This window comes from Oncorhynchus mykiss, chromosome 2 (assembly GCF_057628025.1).
Source record: "Oncorhynchus mykiss isolate SJ-2025 chromosome 2, ASM5762802v1, whole genome shotgun sequence".
NCBI classification, from domain to species: Eukaryota; Metazoa; Chordata; class Actinopteri; order Salmoniformes; family Salmonidae; genus Oncorhynchus; species Oncorhynchus mykiss.
Window position 1 is genome coordinate 56,602,642 of NC_143023.1, and position 20,847 is coordinate 56,623,488.

A 20,847-nucleotide genomic window follows, 5' to 3' on the forward strand; every position below is an offset into this window, starting at 1 on the left:
TCATAGACTCCAGCCACCCAAGTCATAGACTGATCTCTCTGCTTACCGCACAGTGCACGAAGTCTGGAACCAACAGGACCCTGAACAGCTCCTACCCCCAAGCCATAAGACTGCTAAACAAGACTTCTAAATAGCTAATCAAATGGCCACCCAGACCACCTGCATTGTCCCTTTTTTGCACTAACTCAATGCACACACACACACTGGACTCTACTCACACATTCTTACACTAACACAAAGTACGTGTGGATAGCTGGGGAGGTGGTCCAGAGGGTGACTAGACTTCCCGTGCGAAAGTTGGAGAATTTAGCATTTTTCAAACACCTGAAACATGCCTTTCCTTTGTTTCTTGAGCCATAGTCATTATACTTAATTGTATGTTAATTAAATAAAAAAAATCTAAATATGTCTGCATATCTAAGCATACCTCGTAAGGGGGAGGGGAGGGGGCGACCTCTTATGCCTAGAACTGGCCCTAGTGATTGAGAGAGTGAGATCAGGTAAAGTTCTGGAGATGAAGGAATACAGGTACTGTATGTGCAACTTTAGTTAGACCCGTATGGCGTATCAATACCATTTAGAATCTGTCCCAGTTCAATGAGAGGATGTCTAAACACGAATGGGGGAATGTCAGCCATGAAGTATTCCAATGACAGTGATCTGAAATATACACTGTATTCCCAATGTAGTGCACTACTATTGACCTGGTCAGAAGTGGGTGTCATTTGGGACAGAGCCAGTAACTCTCCTGTGTATGAAAATCTTTTGTCTTCTTTATCGTTATCTCCTCCCCTCCTCTATCAGCACACCACAAACCAGCTTCAACACAGTCCATTTAAAAGTCAAATACATACCTCGGAATACTATTACTATAGTGTTTGTTAATGTAATCTGTTAATGTCAGACATAAACATACAAACAACTGTGAGGTACGGGTGAAACGCAGTATTTTAACGTTTCAGGAACTTGCTTATCCAATTGGAAAAGACATTTGACAATCCAAATCATGACCTTGTTTTTTGTTGAATTTATTTCCCAACACCAGAATTTTTTTAATTTTTATCACTGAACAATAGAAGGCCTAACTTAATCTATTCCTAACTCGGGATAGTTGATTGACGATACATCTACAACATATTAGCACAATATATTGACTGGCAAGTCAAGATATTTGCAGTTTTTTATTGTTTGGTCAGTAGCACCATCTGCTGGATAGGTTTAATGTTGCGCCTGAAAATTATGGGTGCATAAAATATGCCAAATTTAGAACGGGTTTCCCAGACAGCTCCATTGAACATGCTTTTAAGTCTAGTACTGGGCTTAATCTGTGTCCGGGAAACCATCCCAAATAGTTTAGTTAGCAAGTAAGTGAAACTACCTATTCCATGCCACTGAGAAAAATTGCATAGAGACCGATAACCAATAGAAAACGTATCAATGGCGCTCAATGCAAACCAATATACATCAAAAACATACACCATGGTGAATATACAAGATTAAAACATTCCATTTGATAGAATATAAATACATTACATTTTTATTAATTACATCTCTGAAGATCTAATCAGTCCGATGAAGTAACTGCAGAAAAAAAACTAAGCCGAATGAAGCATCACATATGGGGACTGTCACCACCAGCATGACTAGTATCTATGTGGGCCCCTACCACAGTTTACACAGCTCAGCAGTATCATTAGCTCCATAGAGACGAAACCCAGGATAGAGGGGCTGAGGAAATGTGGTGTGGACTTTGTGGAGGAGGGTCATTGTGTCAGAGATGCTGTAGAAGGACAGAGTACCTGCCTTGTGATCCAGGTACACTCCCACTCTGGAGGACCAAGGGCCCGGTACATTAGTCACAACATTATTGTGTATGAAACGATAACCACCCGTAGAGCACCCTAAACTCCAGGACTTGTCATTGGATCCGAATGCATGACCTGCCCTTGTTCTGCTGATGTCTTTATATGAGACTGCTGTATGTACCCAGTGCCCACTCCACTCCACCTCCCAGTAACAGCATCCAGACAGACCCTCTCTACACAGAACCTGGTAGTAGTTGGTGAACCTGTCTGGATGGTTAGGATATGATTGGGCTTGATCTGTAAAGGTGACCTTTCTCTTCCCTTCAGTCAGAAAGAGTTCTTCACATGCTGTGTTTGGGTCCAGTGTGAGCTGACAGGAATCTGGGAGAAGAGCAGAGTTTAGTACAAGTTGTCAAATAATGTATCCACAATGTAAAAAAAAAAATCCTGTCTTTTTTCAGTAATTTACTGGCAGCACAGTAGCCAGTAGGTTACTGTAGAGTTACAGGAAAAGCTTTTTTTGGTGCTACAAAAATACAGTATGGGTTGGTACTGCAATATAGTAAATGATTGGCAGCACAGTAGCCAGTAGGTTGCTGTATTCTGTGGCTGTACCCATTTCCAACAATGCACCATAATTTTTCAGTATGCTGCAGTAAATGAACAGCAAAACAGTTAATACAGTACTTTATTGTAAAATTACAGCAATTGCTAACAGTGTAGCTGAATGTCATTGAGCCCCCATAATGTATTGCTTTTACAGTACTGTAACAAAGAATTCCAGTAGCTAATTTAAGATTTTTAGCTGTACATTTTCACCAATTTGTTACAGTGTACCCGGTCTTTGATTATAGCAGAGCAGAGATCAAAGGAGCAAGACAATGAATCAGATAGCTGCAGTACCCAGTCTTTGACTATATCCACTATTGCTATAGTATATATTCCTATCTCAGGGTTTGTGAGGAGTGTCCGTATAAAATAGCATTAGTGATAGAGATAGCATCAACTGAGATTACACCAATCAGATTAAAACAGTAACTACATTAATATTGAGGTCTATTGAACTTGACCAGTTCTGCACACACACACACACACACACACACACACACACACACACTCTCTTCTGCGCTAAACTATGCCATTAGCTTTTCTTTGCTGCTTAATATTGCTGCCGCGGTAACATTGCTGCTACCCGCTATACATTGTCTGTTTTCTGCTAGTCTCAACACCACCCCAGCCTCCACCTGTTTGTTTCTGCTATTTGTTCCTGTCAGGGGGATTGGTATATATCTCGCTCACTGCCTGTGGTTGATTGATAATGGTAATAATGGTACTCATTGATATGGCATCGAGGCATCCCCTGAAGTAGCATTGCCTAATGCCAAGACCAAATCTATTGTCATCTGTTTTCGAAATCTATTGTCATCTGTTTACTAACAAATGGTTAAACGAATGAGGGTTTCCTGTCTGAACTGTTAGTTGCTTTGAATAAAGAGACTCACATTGTAAGAACTGTTCTCTGGTCTTGGGCTCTGTAGGCAAAACATCCACTACAGACAAACAAACACATTCACAGAGAGAGGGAATGTTATCGTCATACCATATTGCACATGTACAGTGCATTGTTGTGTTACAGCCTTATTCTAAAATGTATTTTATAGTTTTTTTCCCCCCTCAATCTAAACACAATACCCCATAATGACAAAGCAAAAACAGATTCTTTTTTAAAAATGTATAAAAAAAAACAAATATTACATTTGCATCAGTATTCAGACCGTTTCCTTAAGACTTTGTTAAAGCACTTTTGGCAGCGATTACAACCTCGAGTCCTCTTAGGTATGACGCTACAAGCTTGGGACTTTCTCTTATTCTTCTCTGCAGATCCTCTCAACCTCTGTCAGGTTGGATGGGGAGTGTCGCTGCACAGCTATTTTCAGGTCTCTCCAGAAATGTTCGATCTGGTTCAAGTCCGGGCTCTGGCTAGGCCACTCAAGGACATTCAGAGATTGTCCCGAAGCCACTCCTGCGTTGTCTTGGCTGTGTGCTTAGGGTCATTGTCCTGTTGGAAGGTGAACCTTCGACCCACTCTGATCTCCTGAATGCTCTGGAGCAGGTTTTCATCAAGGATCTATCTGTCTTTTGCTCTGTTTATCTTTCCCTCAATCCTGACTAGTCTCCCAGTCCCTGCTGCTGAAAACCCTACCCACAGCATGATGCTGCCACCACTATGTTTCACCGTAGAGATGGTGCCAGGTTTCCTCCAGACGTGACGCTTGGTATTCAGTTCAATCTTGGTTTCATCAGACCAGAGAATCTTGTTTCTCATGGTCTGAGAGTTCATTAGGTGCCTTTTGGCAAACTCTAAGTGGGCTGTCATGTGCCTTTTACTGAGGAGGGGCTTCCGTCTGGCCACTCTACCGTAAAGGCCTGATCTGAAGGTTCTCCTTTTGGAAGGTTATCACATCTCCACAGAGGAACTCTGGAGCTCTGTCAGAGTGAACATCGGGTTCTTGGTCACCTCCCTGAGGTAATCAGTTTGGCCAGGCGGCCAGTTCTTGGAAGAGTCTTGGTGGTTCCAAACTTCTTCCACTTAAGAATGATGGAGGCCACTGTGTTCTTGGGGACCTTTAATAATGCAGAACTTTCCCCAGATCTTTGCCTCGACACTATACTGTCTCGGAGCTCTATGGACAATTCTTTCGACCCCATGGCTTGGTTTTTGCTCTGACATGCACTGTCAACTGTGGGACCTTATATAGACAGGTGTGTGCCATTCCAAATCATGTCCAATCAATTGAATTTATCAGAGGTGGACTCCAAACAAATTGTAGAAACATCTCAAGGATGATCCATGGAAACGGTATGCACCTGAGGTCAATTTCCTGTCTCATAGCAAAGGGTCTGAATATTTATGTAAATAAGGTATTTCTGTTTTTTATAATAAATTAACAAAAATGTGTAAACACCTGTTTTCGCTCTGTCATTATGTGGTATTGTGTGTAGATTGATGAGGATTATTTTTATTTAACCCATTTTAGAATAAGGCTGTAACGTAACAAAATGTGGAAAAAGTCAAGGGGTCTGAATACTTTCCGAATGCACTGTATATGAATTGTAGGGAACTTTCAGTGATCTAAAGTTGATGTTTTTATTATTTTCAACGTACCTGTAGTCGAGATCTTGGTCCATTCTCTTTTAAGGAAGTATTCTAGTTTCTCTCTCAGCTCAGACACAGTCTTACTCACATATCCAAAGTACTGAAGAGGACGGACAGTGATGCTGGGTAAGTCTGAAGAAACACTCAGACTGGAGAGAGACTGATAACTCTGGGGAGTCAGACAAACGGACAAATAATTGAGAGTTTCATCCATTCTACACTGATGTGTCACATGTAAAGTTGAAGTCGGAAGTTTACATACACTTAGGTTGGAGTCATAAAAACTCATTTTTCAACCACTCCGCAAAATTCTTAGGGCTGCAATCCCGTTAACGGGATTGATATGACAACAGCCAGTGAAAGTGCAGAGCTCCAAATTCAAACAACAGAAATATCAATTAAAATTCCTCAAACATACAGTGGGGCAAAAAAGTATTTAGTCAACCACCAATTGTGCAAGTTCTCCCACTTAAAAAGATGAGAGAGGCCTGTAATTTTCATCATAGGTACACTTCACCTATGACAGACAAAATTAGAAAAAAAATCCAGAAAGTCACATTGTAGGATTTTTAATTAATTTATTTGCAAATTATGGTGGAAAATAAGTATTTGGTCAATAACAAAAGTTTATGTCAATACTTTGTTATATAATCTTTGTTGGCAATGACAGAGGTGAAACGTTTTCTGTAAGTCTTCACAAGGTTTTCACACACTGTTGCTGGTATTTTGGCCCATTCCTCCATGCAGATCTCCTCTAGAGCAGTGATGTTTTGGGGCTGTTGCTGGGCAACACAGACTTTCAGCTCCCTCCAAAGATTTTCTATGGGGTTGAGATCTGGAAACTGGCTAGGCCACTCCAGGACCTTGAAATGCTTCTTACGAAGCCACTCCTTCGTTGCCCGGGCGGTGTGTTTGGGATCATTGTCATGCTGAAAGACCCAACCACGTTTCATCTTCAATGCCCTTGCTGATGGAAGGAGGTTTTCACTCAAAATCTCACGATACATGGCCCCATTCATTCTTTCCTTTACACGGATCAGTTGTCCTGGTCCCTTTGCAGAAAAACAGCCCCAAAGCATGATGTTTCCACCCCCATGCTTCACAGTAGGTATGGTGTTCTTTGGATGCAACTCAGCATTCTTTGTCCTCCAAACACGACGACTTGAGTTTTTACCAAAAAGTTATATTTTGGTTTCATCTGACCATATGACATTCTCCCAATCTTCTTCTGGATCATCCAAATGCTCTCTAGCAAACTTCAGACGGGCCTGGACATGTACTGGCTTAAGCAGGGGGACACGTCTGGCACTGCAGGATTTGAGTCCCTGGCGGCGTAGTGTGTTACTGATGGTAGGCTTTGTTACTTTGGTCCCAGCTCTCTGCAGGTCATTCACTAGGTCCCCCCGTGTGGTTCTGGGATTTTTGCTCACCGTTCTTGTGATCATTTTGACCCCATGGGGTGAGATCTTGCGTGGAGCCCCAGATCGAGGGAGATTATCAGTGGTCTTGTATGTCTTCCATTTCCTAATAATTGCTCCCGCAGTTGATTTCTTCAAACCAAGCTGCTTACCTATTGCAGATTCAGTCTTCCCAGCCTGGTGCAGGTCTACAATTTTGTTTCTGGTGTCCAGCTCGTTGGTCTTGGCCATAGTGGAGTTTGGACTGTGACTGTTTGAGGTTGTGGACAGGTGTCTTTTATACTGATAACAAGTTCAAACAGGTGCCATTAATACAGGTAACGAGTGGAGGACAGAGGAGCCTCTTAAAGAAGAAGTTACAAGTCTGTGAGAGCCAGAAATCTTGCTTGTTTGTAGGTGACCAAATACTTATTTTCCACCATAATTTGCAAATAAATTAATAAAAAATCCTACAATGTGACTTTCTGGATTTTTTTTCTCATTTTGTCTGTCATAGTTGAAGTGTACCTATGATGAAAATTCCAGGCCTCTCTCATCTTTTTAAGTAGGAGAACTTGCACAATTGGTGACTGACTAAATACTTTTTTGCCCCACTGTACATGTATCTTATACCATTTTAAAGGTAATATTGTTGTTAATCCCACCAAATTGTCTGATTTCAAATAGGCTTTACAGCGAAAGCATCACAAACGATTATGTTAGGTCAGAGCCAAGCCACAGAAAAACAGCCATTTTTCCAGCCAAAGAGAGGAGTCACAAAAAGCACAAATATACAGTGCCTTGCGAAAGTATTCGGCCCCCTTGAACTTTGCGACCTTTTGCCACATTTCAGGCTTCAAACATAAAGATATAAAACTGTATTTTTTTGTGAAGAATCAACAACAAGTGGGACACAATCATGAAGTGGAACGACATTTATTGGATATTTCAAACTTTTTTAACAAATCAAAAACTGAAAAATTGGGCGTGCAAAATTATTCAGCCCCCTTAAGTTAATACTTTGTAGCGCCACCTTTTTCTGCGATTACAGCTGTAAGTCGCTTGGGGTATGTCTCTATCAGTTTTGCACATCGAGAGACTGACATTTTTTCCCATTCCTCCTTGCAAAACAGCTCGAGCTCAGGGAGGTTGGATGGAGAGCATTTGTGAACAGCAGTTTTCAGTTCTTTCCACAGATTCTCGATTGGATTCAGGTCTGGACTTTGACTTGGCCATTCTAACACCTGGATATGTTTATTTTTGAACCATTCCATTGTAGATTTTGCTTTATGTTTTGGATCATTGTCTTGTTGGAAGACAAATCTCCGTCCCAGTCTCAGGTCTTTTGCAGACTCCATCAGGTTTTCTTCCAGAATGGTCCTGTATTTGGCTCCATCCATCTTCCCATCAATTTTAACCATCTTCCCTGTCCCTGCTGAAGAAAAGCAGGCCCAAACCATGATGCTGCCACCACCATGTTTGACAGTGGGGATGGTGTGTTCAGCTGTGTTGCTTTTACGCCAAACATAACGTTTTGCATTGTTGCCAAAAAGTTACATTTTGGTTTCATCTGACCAGAGCACCTTCTTCCACATGTTTGGTGTGTCTCCCAGGTGGCTTGTGGCAAACTTTAAACGACACTTTTTATGGATATCTTTAAGAAATGGCTTTCTTCTTGCCACTCTTCCATAAAGGCCAGATTTGTGCAATATACGACTGATTGTTGTCCTATGGACAGAGTCTCCCACCTCAGCTGTAGATCTCTGCAGTTCATCCAGAGTGATCATGGGCCTCTTGGCTGCATCTCTGATCAGTCTTCTCCTTGTATGAGCTGAAAGTTTAGAGGGACGGCCAGGTCTTGGTAGATTTGCAGTGGTCTGATACTCCTTCCATTTCAATATTATCGCTTGCACAGTGCTCCTTGGGATGTTTAAAGCTTGGGAAATCTTTTTGTATCCAAATCCGGCTTTAAACTTCTTCACAACAGTATCTCGGACCTGTCTGGTGTGTTCCTTGTTCTTCATGATGCTCTCTGCGCTTTTAACGGACCTCTGAGACTATCACAGTGCAGGTGCATTTATACGGAGACTTGATTACACACAGGTGGATTGTATTTATCATCATTAGTCATTTAGGTCAACATTGGATCATTCAGAGATCCTCACTGAACTTCTGGAGAGAGTTTGCTGCACTGAAAGTAAAGGGGCTGCATAATTTTGCACGCCCAATTTTTCAGTTTTTGATTTGTTAAAAAAGTTTGAAATATCCAATAAATGTCGTTCCACTTTATGATTGTTTCCCACTTGTTGTTGATTCTTCACAAAACAATACAGTTTTATATCTTTATGTTTGAAGCCTGAAATGTGGCAAAAGGTCGCAAAGTTCAAGGGGGCCGAATACTTTCGCAAGGCACTGTAGATAAAATTAATCACTAACCATTGATGATCTTCCTCAGATGACACTTATAGGACTTCATGTTACACAATACATGTATGTTTTGTTCGATAAAGTGCATATTTATATAAAAAAAATCTCAGTATACATTGGCACGTTATGTTCACTAGTTTCAAAAAGATCTGGTGATATTGCAGAGAGCCACGTCATTTTACAGAATTACTCATTATAAATGTAGATGAAAATACAATTGTTAGACATGGAAATATAGATACACTTCTCCTTAATGCAACCGCTGTGTCAGATTTCAAAAAAGCTTTTACGGAAGAAGCAAACCATGCAATAATCTGAGAACGGCGCTCAGAAAACAAATAGAAATCCACCATGTTGGAGTCAACAGAAATCAGAAATAACTTTATAAATATTCACTTACCTTTGATGATCTTCATCGGAATGCACTCCCAGGAACAAATCCAAAGTCATGAAGCGCGTTCCCTAGTTGCAGACGAAATGTCAAAAAGTTCCGTTACCGTCTGTAGAAACATGTCAAACGATGTATGGAATCAATCTTTAGGATGTTTTTAACATAAAACTTCAATAATATTCCAACCGGAGAATTTCTTTGTCTTCAGAAAAGCAAAGGAACGCAGCTACCTCTCATGTGAAATGCGTGACCAGCGTGTGACTGCTGGCAGACCTCTGACTCATTCCTCTCTCATTCGGTCCCACTTCACAGTAGAATCCTCAAACAAGTTTCTAAAGACGGTTGACATCTAGTGGAAGCCTTAGGAAGTGCAACATAACCAATATCCCACTGTGTATTCAATAGGGGCTGGGTTGAAAATCGACCAACCTCAGATTTCCCACTTCCTGTTTTGATTTCTTCTCAGGTTTTTGCCTGCCATATGAGTTCTGTTATACTCACAGACATCTTTCAAACAGTTTTAGAAACTTCAGAATGTTTTCTAGCCAATACTAATAGTAATATGCATATATTAGCAACTGGGACTGAGGAGCAGGCAGTTTACCCAGGGCAACTTTGGGCACCTTTCATCCAAGCTACTCAATATTGCCCCTGCAGCCATAAGAAGTTATTAACAAACTATCGTTTTGGCAAGTCGGTTAGGACATCTACGTTGTGTATGACAAGTAATTGTTCCAACAATTGTTTACAGACAGATTATTTCACTTATAATTCACTGTATCACAATTCCAGTGGGTCACAAATGTGCATACACTAAGTTGACTCTGCCTTCAAACAGCTTGGAAAATTCCAGAAAAAGATGTCTTGGCTTTCGAAGCTTATGTTAGGCTAATTGACATTATTTGAGGCAATTGGAGGTGTACCTGTGGATGCATTTCAAGGCCTACCTTCAAACTCAGTGCCTCTTTGCTTGACATCATGGGAAAATCAAAAGAAATCAGCCGAGACCCCAGGAAAATAATTGTAGACCTCCACAAGTCTGGTTAATCTTTTGGAGAAATTTCCAAATGCCTGAAAGTACCACGTTCATCTGTACAAACAATAGTACGCAAGTATAAACACCATGGGACCACGCAGCCGTCATACTGCTCAGGAAGGAGACGCGTTCTGTCTCTTAGAGATGAACGTACTTTGGTGCAAAAAGTGCAAATCTATCCCAGAACAACAGCAAAGGACCTTGTGAAGATGCTGTAGGAAACAGGTAGAAAAGTGTCTAAATCCACAGTAAAACGAGTCCTATATCGACATAACCTGAAAGGCCACTCAGCAAGGAAGAAGCCACTGCTCCAAAACCGCCATATAAAAAGCCAGACTACGGTTTGCAACTGCACATGGGGACAAAGATCGTACTTTTTGGAGAAAGGTCCTCTGGTCTGATGAAACAAAAATAGAACTGTTTGGCCATAATGACCATAGTAATGTTTGGAGGAAAAAGGGGGAGGCTTGCAAGCTGAAGAGCACCATCCCAACCGTGAAGCACGGGGGTGGCAGCATCATGTTGTGGGGGTGCTTTGCTGCAGGAGGGATTGGTGCACTTCACAAAATAGATGGCATCATGAGGTTGGAAAATTATGTGGATATATTGAAGCAACATCTCAAGACATCAGTCAGGAAGTTAAAGCTTGGTCGCAAATGGGTCTTCTAAATGGACAATGACCCCAAATATACTTCCAAAGTTGTGGCAAAATGGCTTAAGGACAACAAAGTCAAGGCATTCGAGTGGCCATCACAAAGCCCTGACCTCATTCCTATAGAACATTTGTGGGCTGAACTGAAAAGGCATGTGCGAGCAAGGAGGCCTACAAACCTGACTCAGTTACACCAGTTCCATCAGGAGGAATGGGCCAAAATTCACCCAACTTATTGTGGGAAGCTTGTGGAAGGCTACCCAAAACGTTTGACCCAAGTTAAAAATTTTAAAGGCAATGCTACCAAATACTAATTGAGTGTATATAAACTTCTGACCCACTGGGAATGTGATGAAAGAAATACAAGCTGAAATAAATCATTCTCTCTACTATTATTCTGACATTTCACATTCTTAAAATAAAGTGGTGATCCTAACTGACCTAAGACAAGGAATTTTTACTCGGATTTAATGTCAGGAATTGTGAAAAACTGAGTTTAAAGGTATTTGGCTAAGGTGTATGTAAACTTCTGACTTCAACTGTATCAAGGCAATATAGTTACCTGCAGGAAATGGATGTGGTCCTCTGTGTGTGAGAGCTGGTCCAGCTCAGCGTTTCTCTTCCTCAGCTCAGCTATCTCCTGCTTCAGTTGCTCCAGAAGTCCTTCAGCTTGACTCGCTTGAACCTTCTCTTGGGCTCTGATCAGCTCCTTCACTTCGGAGCACCTTCTCTCAATGGAGCGTATCAGCTGAGTAAAGATCTTCTCAGTGTCATCCACTGCTGCCTGTGCAGAGTGCTTTTAGGACAGAGAGAGAGAGAAGAGAAGGCTTCATGTTAAACAGTCTATTCTCTCTTTAACTAGGAGCCCAGACAGCCTGTTCCCCACAGTTGGGATCAGTGAGTTCGGAGAGGGGTCTCTCTCTCTCTCTCTCTCTCTCTCTCTCTCTCTCCGAGAGATGTGAAAAGGTGCATCTCTGGTCAATACTCACCTTGAGAGACTCCACAGCCTGTTGGAGCTCCTTCAACTCCTTCTCTCTCTTCTGGACTCTCTGCTGGACCTTCTGCTGACTCATCCCCAGTTGCTTCTGTGGAAAGTCACTATTCAATGAGTTATCAAGCTTTATTTGTCCAGTAGTTCCACTAACACAGTAATGAGACATAGGGCCCATAGAGAGTAAGGTCTAAAATAATGACGAAATACCTTTGCAATATGATAATTGATATGTTGCTATGTAAACCTACATGTATCAAGTAGTTTACACTGAACTTTGGAGTCATGAAAGGGCATATTCTGAATGATAATGGTGTTTGGCTTGAGAAAATGTTGATACATTTGGGGCATCTAGGTTAAAGTAATTATGTACTACATCATACTTTTCGTATTATATGGTAATTTCCATGTAAAATTACCCATGAGCACCAGCATGTGAAGTTCATAGGAGCATATCAAATTGGGTGTCAAATGAAAGCTAAGAGTATATTTTTGGGAAATTAAGGCATAGATACATTTTCCATCTTAAAAATGAGGCACATGTTTCCATCCACAGTTTTTATGCGAGTAAAGTCATGCTATATACAAAAATGTATCACAACAGCTTTGAAGGAAACAGGAAGTTTCCGTCCAATTTTATAAATGCCGACAGAACATTTCTTTGTTAGACATGGTGGGAGGGATCTTTTTGTGTCGGTAAAATGTATTACGCTAGACATTGTGGAAATGCCTTTAAGCGCAAATATTTATATAACAATCATCCAATTGGGAGTCACGCGATGGCATGGTGTGTGGTCCTCCAACTAGGACTCGGGAAACCATGAAGTTTATTAGGCTACAGATTAAATAAATTATTATGAACTTCACAGGGTCGTGGAAGTGCACACATTTCCAAGGTCACTGTATGTCAACAAGTCAGTTTGGTGGATCCACACCACTGGTGGAAAAATGTGCATATTTTCTTCATGCATATTTTTTAAATATTTGCATGAGAATCTGTTGCCAATTGGATGGAAACCTAGCAACTAATGGCTTTGATTTCTGGTCAAACTGATGGAAAAGGGGTTATTAGACAACATCTACCAGAAAAAAAGTCTTAAAAGGTATTAGAAATACATCAATTACAGACCCCTGCCAATTAATATTAACACTTATTTTTCGTTTGGATAAATTATTTGCCTTCTGTAAATTTAAGAAACATTGCCTTGTAATTCCGTTACCAAAAACCCACATATTTTTAAAAGCCCCGTGCATGATGGAGCTTTGGCCTGGTGACATTACCAGGTGGTAAATTCGTTAATAGACCAATTAGAAAGAGTTCCAAAGATCTCTGCCAATAACAGCTAGTTTTCCCCTCCCCACTGAGACCAATCCCAGACAGTCCAAGCTAAATTCTTGCTTGAGAAATGTATCTTCGCTAAGAAGCTATTTGTTTCTTTTAGACCATTTTAATAGAAAACAATCATGATTTGGCGTTGAAAAAACAACAACATCTGCGTTGAAGCTTTAACGGCAGACGCACTGCAAGGACGACTGTCGCCAGGAAATGTCCCGCCATCACAGGATCCTTCTGAGCCGGTGTAGGGACCTGACTAAAACAGAAAAGCAAGCTGATTTAGTTTAATTAACATTAAATTATTATTTTTGTTTTTTACCCGCTTTTTTTCATTTGTTGAACTTCATTATCCACCTGTACAGTAGGTGGCGGAATGCACATATAATTGTTGCGAATGCCATTATACCAAAAATGGGGAAGACGACTAGTTTTCATGCAATTTCTTTCACTTGAGAAAGACTGCGGCAAACATCTTAGTGAGATGTAAAATTGCGCACCGAACACCTCCTCTGCAAGAAATGTGCAAATGAATTACGGATTTCTTGCGTTATCTTAGATTAATTCAGACTATTTTGAGAAAGTGTACTGGTTTACGGCATCTCGAGGGACAAACGGTAACATTGCGTTTTTCAAGCGTAGGTATGTTAAGGGGATATGCGAGCGCAGACGTTCACTTCGCCTAGCCGAACCTATGTATGCGGAAGAGTGTGCAAAGCTGTCATCAATGCAAAGGGCGGCTACTTTGAAGAATCTCAACTAGAAAAATCTATTTGGATTTGTTTAACCTTTTTGGGTTACTACATGATTCCATATGTGTTATTTCATAGTTTTGATGTCTTCACCATTATTCTACAATGTAGAAAATAGTAAAAATAGAGAAAAACCCTTGAATGAGTAGGTGTGTCCCAACTTCTGACTGGTACTTTATATTCTCACAGTTTGTGTTACTTCTGCTGTGGGTCAATTATATTTCAAATATATATCATTCAAACAGACTTAGTTCCTACTGTATCTTTAAGTCTTTGTTCATCAGACAGTCACCAACATGTTGAACAGGTCCTACCTGTTTCTCAGTTCTCTCTGCTGCAGCTGACACTGTATCATGGCCTTTATGTACATCCATCACACACAGCATACAGATACACTGCTGATGTGTACGACAGTAAAACTCCAGCAGTTTGTCATGATGAGAGCAGATCTTCTCCTGTAGTCGAGCTGTGGCTTTAATCAATTTGTGCTTCTTAAAGGCAGGAACTTCATAGTGAGGTTGGAGGTGAGTCTCACAGTAAGAGGCCAAACACGCCAGACAGGACATGAGGGCTTTCTGCTTTCTGGTCCCAGTGCAGAAATCACACGCCACATCTCCAGGTCCAGCATAGCACAGAGTAGGAGGGGTAGCAGCCTGGAGTACTGTCTTCTTCAGTTTCTCAACTACCTCAGCCAACATGTTATTTTTCCTCAGAGTAGGCCTTGGAGTGAAGGTCTGTCTGCACTGGGGACAGCTATAGACCCCTTTCAGAACATTCTTATCCCAGCAGTCCTCAATACACCTCCAACAGTAACTGTGTCCACAGGCAGTAGTGACTGGCTCCTTCAGTAGATCCAGACAGACAGAACAACAGAACTGGTCCTGATCCAGGAGAACTCCTTGCTGAGCCATTTGGACTGTTGTTCACTCTCACACAGACAGATACTCAGATCAGCTTTGTTTTCTCAGGAGAGAGTTTGTGGGAGGGAGAGGGACTTCCTGGTTCTGGCCAGAGGGGTGGGGTTAGAAAGAGAGAGAGAGAACTGGGGCGCGTTCAGCAGGACGCAACGTTTTAGAACATTCAGATAGAAATATGTTATGTAGAATTAACATGCCACTCCGACATGTAGAATAAGAAATCACTTCGGCTCTATTTGTGTATTTCTATCTGCAATGTTCAAGAACATTTTGCAACTGAACGTGGCCCTGCAGGCAACTTCAAGAGAGAAACAAACTGTTTTGTTCCTAGGTTAGGGCCTGAAGTTTAAAATGGAATAAATCAAACAATTAAATATTCTCAAATGCGAGTTATTAGAATATATGAAGTATGTTGTTCATGGTTCCAGTTTATTTTTGTATAATTAGTTAGGTTGGAGTTAGAAAAGACCAAAGTTGCTTTTCAGATAAGCAGTGGGTTGGGTTTGAGGGAGTTTAATTAGGCTGAATCAGGGTGCACCGGGCTATGGCCCATGACATGACCGGGCAAAACCGGTGAGGGAGGAACGCCCTTCTCAAATTGAACAGTGGGTGCCCCGGTTGGGCAAGGTTTACTATCCGCTTTGAACTGGACACTCGTCTCATGCCCAGGACGCAGCCGGTTACAAAATGAATGCAATTACTTTTCACCCTCCTCCTACACAGTTAACCATACCATTTGAGCCCTATCAGTCCCGAGAGCCCAGTATCACGTTTCAGGTAAGACCCAAATGCAAACTGTGTTGAAGTAACAATGTTTATTATAGCAACAGGGCTGGCAAACTACAGGTCAAGGCAGGCAGAGGTTGGTAATCCAGAGTAGGGGCAAAGGCACAGGACGGCAGGCAGGCTCAGGCAGAGTGGTCAGGCAGGTGGGCTCAGAGTCAGGACAGGCAAGGGTTAAAACCAGGAGCGAGAAAAAGAGAGACATGGGAAAATCAGGAGCTGAGACATAACGCTGCTTGACTTGACAAACAAGACGAACGGGCAACAGACAAACGGAGAACACAGTTATAATTACCCATGGGATAATGGGGAAGATGGGCGACGTCTGGAATGGGGTGGAGACAAGCACAAGGACAGGTGAAACAGATCAGGGTGTGACACCCAGCAAAAAATGCTCTTTTCATTGATGACTTTCATTCATCTGCATGTCCAGCTCTTATACTGTATTTAGCCTCACAATGAAGTGTTTTACCCATTTCTTTTCAGGATAACCAGGGCTACAAGTGGAACACAACTATTTTACAAAATCCGTTTTATTGACAAAAGTAAAAATATATATATATATATATATATATAGAGATATGTATATAAAGGCTGCCAAAGCAAAAACCCGATAAAAATGAATTCATATGAAAGCTGTACAGAAATGGTTTGCTCACTGGGAAATTAATATCTAACTAGTCGATGACAACTATGTGGAGTTTGTTACAGTATTGTAGACACTATGTCCTAGGATTTCCTATGATCTTCTATGTAGAAGAACCCCTTACCTTCTAATGACTCTATTGTAGTTTGTGGACATCAAAGAGCAAAGCATGTTCGTGAATCTCAGCCTTTCATAAATACCTTTTAATAGTTTGTTGCTCAAGCCATTCGGAATCTACAGACGTTTTTTTTATTTTTTAAATACCTGGCACCAGGCCCCTTCGGGATTCGCCCTTGTCTCACAAACACCGCTCTAGCTCAGCCCCCGTTAATTACACAAACTGGTTGGTATCTACAGATGAAGAAGAAATAGACAAATCCAAATGTTCCAACCCAGAAGTCTGTAGCTCAAACCCATAATGATTCAAATGGGTTAGAAGTTCAAAACACACCGGCGTTATGGTGGAACTCAATGGGTTAATCGAATCCCCTACCACACCCAATTCCGTTTTTAGGGGGCCCCCAATCAAATTATTATAAAAAGAATGTAGGGAAGTCAACTAGCAGTATAGTAGTAGAATACACAATGTGGAATTTCGAACTTCGGTTGTCAGCAGTTTTCCTCTTGTTATGTCAGTCGCTGATAGTCACTCAATTAGCCCATGTCGTTTAACATTTTATAGATTGCTAGGTAAATTAGTCTAGCCTGCTGTCTAAACTTTGTAGTAATCATGGCCAAATTGCTGACCGGGCACGCAAGATATGTGTCCAGGGGCCCTGACCTCTTGATTTTGTTAGTCACTCTCACTCAGATATCATATGAACGTGGCATAATGCCGTGTTCACGTGTGTGTCAGAACTTCCTATTTCTTAAATGTGATGTCAGAAAAATGACTTATTGTCATTGATGTACATTCTGGCCGGAACACTTATACTACAAACCAATAAGATTTTAGCGAGCTTGATAAGTTATTAACTAATGGTGCTTGCTTAACATTGACAATATTGTCAGAGTAGCTACATTATCTATATTGATAGGGTTGAGGTTGTCAGAAAACGGATTTGTTGTCATCTTTTGGTTGAAAGGTAAAATGTCAGTGGTGAAACGTCACAACCCGGCAACTCGGGCCACAACATTTTCTCTGAGCCTCCCACTTGTAATTCTGACTTGGAGGGTCATTCAAGGCAAACTTCCCAGTCAGAACTAGGAATTTCCGATAACACTGATAGTATGTGAACGCGGGATATGTCATGGCAAAATATGTAGAAATGCAGGAAATTTGCTTTAAAACTTCCCATTTCTCTCTCCACCCAATGCAAAAATGAGTAGAACGCCATGAATTTTTTTTTCAAACTTTAAACGTTTCTCTCTGCCCCATGGTAAAATGTGTATAATTGCAGGACATTAACTTTAAAGCTGCACTTTTTTCTCTAAACGGCACTTGTGTAATATATCCCCTCGTGAAGGCAGGGGCCCTCTCTTCGAAATCTTTATGGGGAGGAAGTAAGTATTTCCCATGTTAACAATTCAATATTGGGCTATGTACAATGCTTGCCTGTTTCAATGAGACAAAATGGTGACAAAAATAAATTACAGTGCCTTTGGAAAGTATTGAGACCCTTTGACTTTTTCCACATTTTGTTATGTTACAGCCTTATTCTAAAATGGATTTAAAAAAAAAAAAAAAAAAAAAGATACTCAGCAATCTACACATAACACCCCATAATGACAAAGCAAAAACAGGTTTTAGCTATTTATTTACATAAGTATTCAGACCCATTGCTATGAGACTCAAAGTTTAGCTCATTGATCATCCTTGAGATGTTTCTACAATTTGATTAGAGTCCACCTGTGGTAAGTTTTACTGATTGGACATGATTTGGAAAGGCACACACCTGTCTATATAATGTCCCACAGTTGACAGTGCATGACAGAGAAAAAAACGTTGGTAGAGCTCCAAGACATGATTGTGTCGAGTCACAGATCTGGGGAAAGGTACCAAAACATTTCTGCAGCATTGAAGGTCCCCAAGAACACAGTGGCCTCCATCATTCTTCAATGGAAGAAGTTTATAATCACCAAGACTATTCCTATTGCTGGCCGCCCGGCCAAACTGAGAAATTCGGGGGTCAGGGAGGTGACCATGAACCCAATGGCCACTCTGACAGTGCTCTAGAGTTCCTCTGTGGAGATGGGAGAACCTTCCAGAAGGACAACCATCTCTGCAGCACTCCACCAATCGGGCCTTTATGGTGGCCACTAAGGAGTGGCCAGACGGAAGCCACGCCTCAGTAAAAGGCACATGACAGCCCACCCAAGATTCTCTGGTCTGATGAAACCAAGATTGAACCCTTAAGTCTGAATGCCAAGCGTCACGTCTGGAGGAAACCTGGCACCATCCCTACGGTGAAGCATGGTGGTGGCAGCATCATGTTATGGGGATGTTTTTCAGCAGCAGGGGCTGGGAGACTAGTCAGGATCGAGGGAAAGATGAACGGAGCAAAGTACAGAGAGATCCTTGATGCAAACCTGTTCCAGAGCACTCAGGACCTCAGACTGGGGCGAAGGTTCACCTTCAAACAGGACAACGACCCTAAGCACACAGCCAAGACAATGCAGGAGTGGCTTCAGGACAAGTCTCTGAATGTCCTTGAGTGGCCTAGCCAGAGCCCGGACTTTAACCCGATCGAACATCTCTGAATATACCTGAAAATAGCTGTGCAGCAAAGCTCCCCGTCCAACCTGACAGAGTTTGAGAGGATCTGCAGAAAAGAATGGGAGAAACTCCCCAAATATATATGTGTGCTAAGCTTGTAGCGTCATACCTAAGAAGACTCGAGGCTGTAATCGCTGCCAAAGGTGCTTCAACCAAGTACTGAGTAAAGGGTCTGAATACTTAGGTAAATGTGTATTTCAGTTATTTTTTTTATTTTTTATAAATTAGCAATCATTTCTAAAAACCTGTTGTTGCTTTGTCATATTGGGGTATTGTGTGTAGATTTATGAGAAAAAAACACAATTCAATCAATTTTCGAATATGGTTGTAACCTAACAAAATGTGGAAAAAGTCAAGGGGTCTCAATATTTTCCGAAGGCACTATATATACCCGTTTAAGCAACACAATGGTGCAAGCAAAAATACATTTGGGACTGATTTGTTCGTAAAAAAAAATGTGTAGGGCAGAAACAGGCCAGTTATCTCAAAATATATAGGTCAATTATCATTTCTACAAAACTGGTGGTTTAAAAAAAATCAAAAATTAATATCATATATACGCTGGGTTTACAAAACATTAGACAGACTGACCAGGTGAATCCAGGTGAAAGCTATGATCCCTTATTGATGTCAATTGTTAAATCCACTTCAAACAGTATAGATGAAGGGGAGATGACAGGTTAAAGAAGGATTTTTAAGCCTTGAGACAATTGAGACATGGATTGTGTATGTGCACCATTCAGGTGTTCCTAATGTTTTGTACACCCATCTAGTACCGGATCAGACCCCCCTTTGCCTCCAAAACAGCCTGAATTATTTGGGGTCTGGATATGTTCAGATACGCTGTGGCGTCCAAACGTTGCTGATTTGGTATCAATTGGAAAACATTCCCCACACCATTACACCACCGCCACCAGTCTGAACTGTTGACACCAGGCAGGATGGGGCCATGGAGTCATGCTGTTCACACCAAATCCTGACTTTGCCATCAGCATGAAGCAACATCAACCGGGATTCGTTGGACCAGGCAATGTTTTTCCACTCCTCAATTGTCCAGTGTTGGTGATCGCGTGCCCACTGGAGCCACTTCTTGTTTTTCGCTGATCGGATTGAAACCCGGTGTGGTCGTCTGCTGCAATAGCCCACCCGTGACAAGGACCGAAGAGTTGTACGTTCCAAGATGTCGTTTTGCACACCACTGCTGTAATGTGCCGTTATTTGTCCGTTTGTGGATCACCTGTTGCCTTGCACCATTCTTGCCTTTTTCCTTCCACTTCTTTCATCAACAAGCTGTTTTCACCCACAGGACTACCGCTGAATGGATGTTTTTTGTTTGTCGCACCATTCTCTGTCAACCCTAGACACTGTCGGTGAGTGAAAAGCCCAGGAGGCCGGACATTTCTGAGATACTGGAACCGGCGCAACAGGCACCGACAATCATACCATGCTCAAAATCGCTTAGGTCACTCGTTTTTCCCATTCTAACGGTCAATCTAACAGTAACTGAATGCCTTGATGCCCGTCTGCCTGCTTTACAGATCAAGCCACGGCCACGTGACTCATTGTCTGTAGGAGCAAACTATTCTCATGAAACTGGCCCCTGAGTGCATCTCTGTATGTAATGATGGGTACTGTGTGTGTTTCAGTGTGTAAAATATTGGGTGGACAAGAGAATGGCTACTGTAGTCAGAAATGCAACCAGTCGATTGTCCTTTGATGCCCATATAAAACATATTTAAGAAATATCCCCCTTCTCAAACCATCACTCTCCCAGGCAGACGCAGTTAAACTCGTCCACGCCTTCATCCTCTCCCCGCTTGACTATGGCAACGCTCCGTTCAGGG

At 41.6% G+C, this 20,847-nt stretch overlaps 1 protein-coding gene across 1 annotated transcript; it reads right to left on the reverse strand.

Moving 5' to 3' along the window:
• Positions 1-1,012: 1,012 nt before the first annotated feature.
• On the reverse strand, positions 1,013-14,942 carry LOC110492158 (E3 ubiquitin/ISG15 ligase TRIM25). The gene is made up of 6 exons (XM_021566219.3): positions 14,256-14,942; positions 11,855-11,950; positions 11,428-11,661; positions 4,972-5,131; positions 3,308-3,355; positions 1,013-2,186 (listed from the first exon to the last, which is right to left on the reverse strand). The coding sequence occupies exons 1-6, from the start codon at positions 14,850-14,852 to the stop codon at positions 1,663-1,665; spliced, it is 1,659 nt and encodes a 552-aa protein (XP_021421894.2). The 5' UTR covers positions 14,853-14,942; the 3' UTR covers positions 1,013-1,662.
• Positions 14,943-20,847: the final 5,905 nt, after the last annotated feature.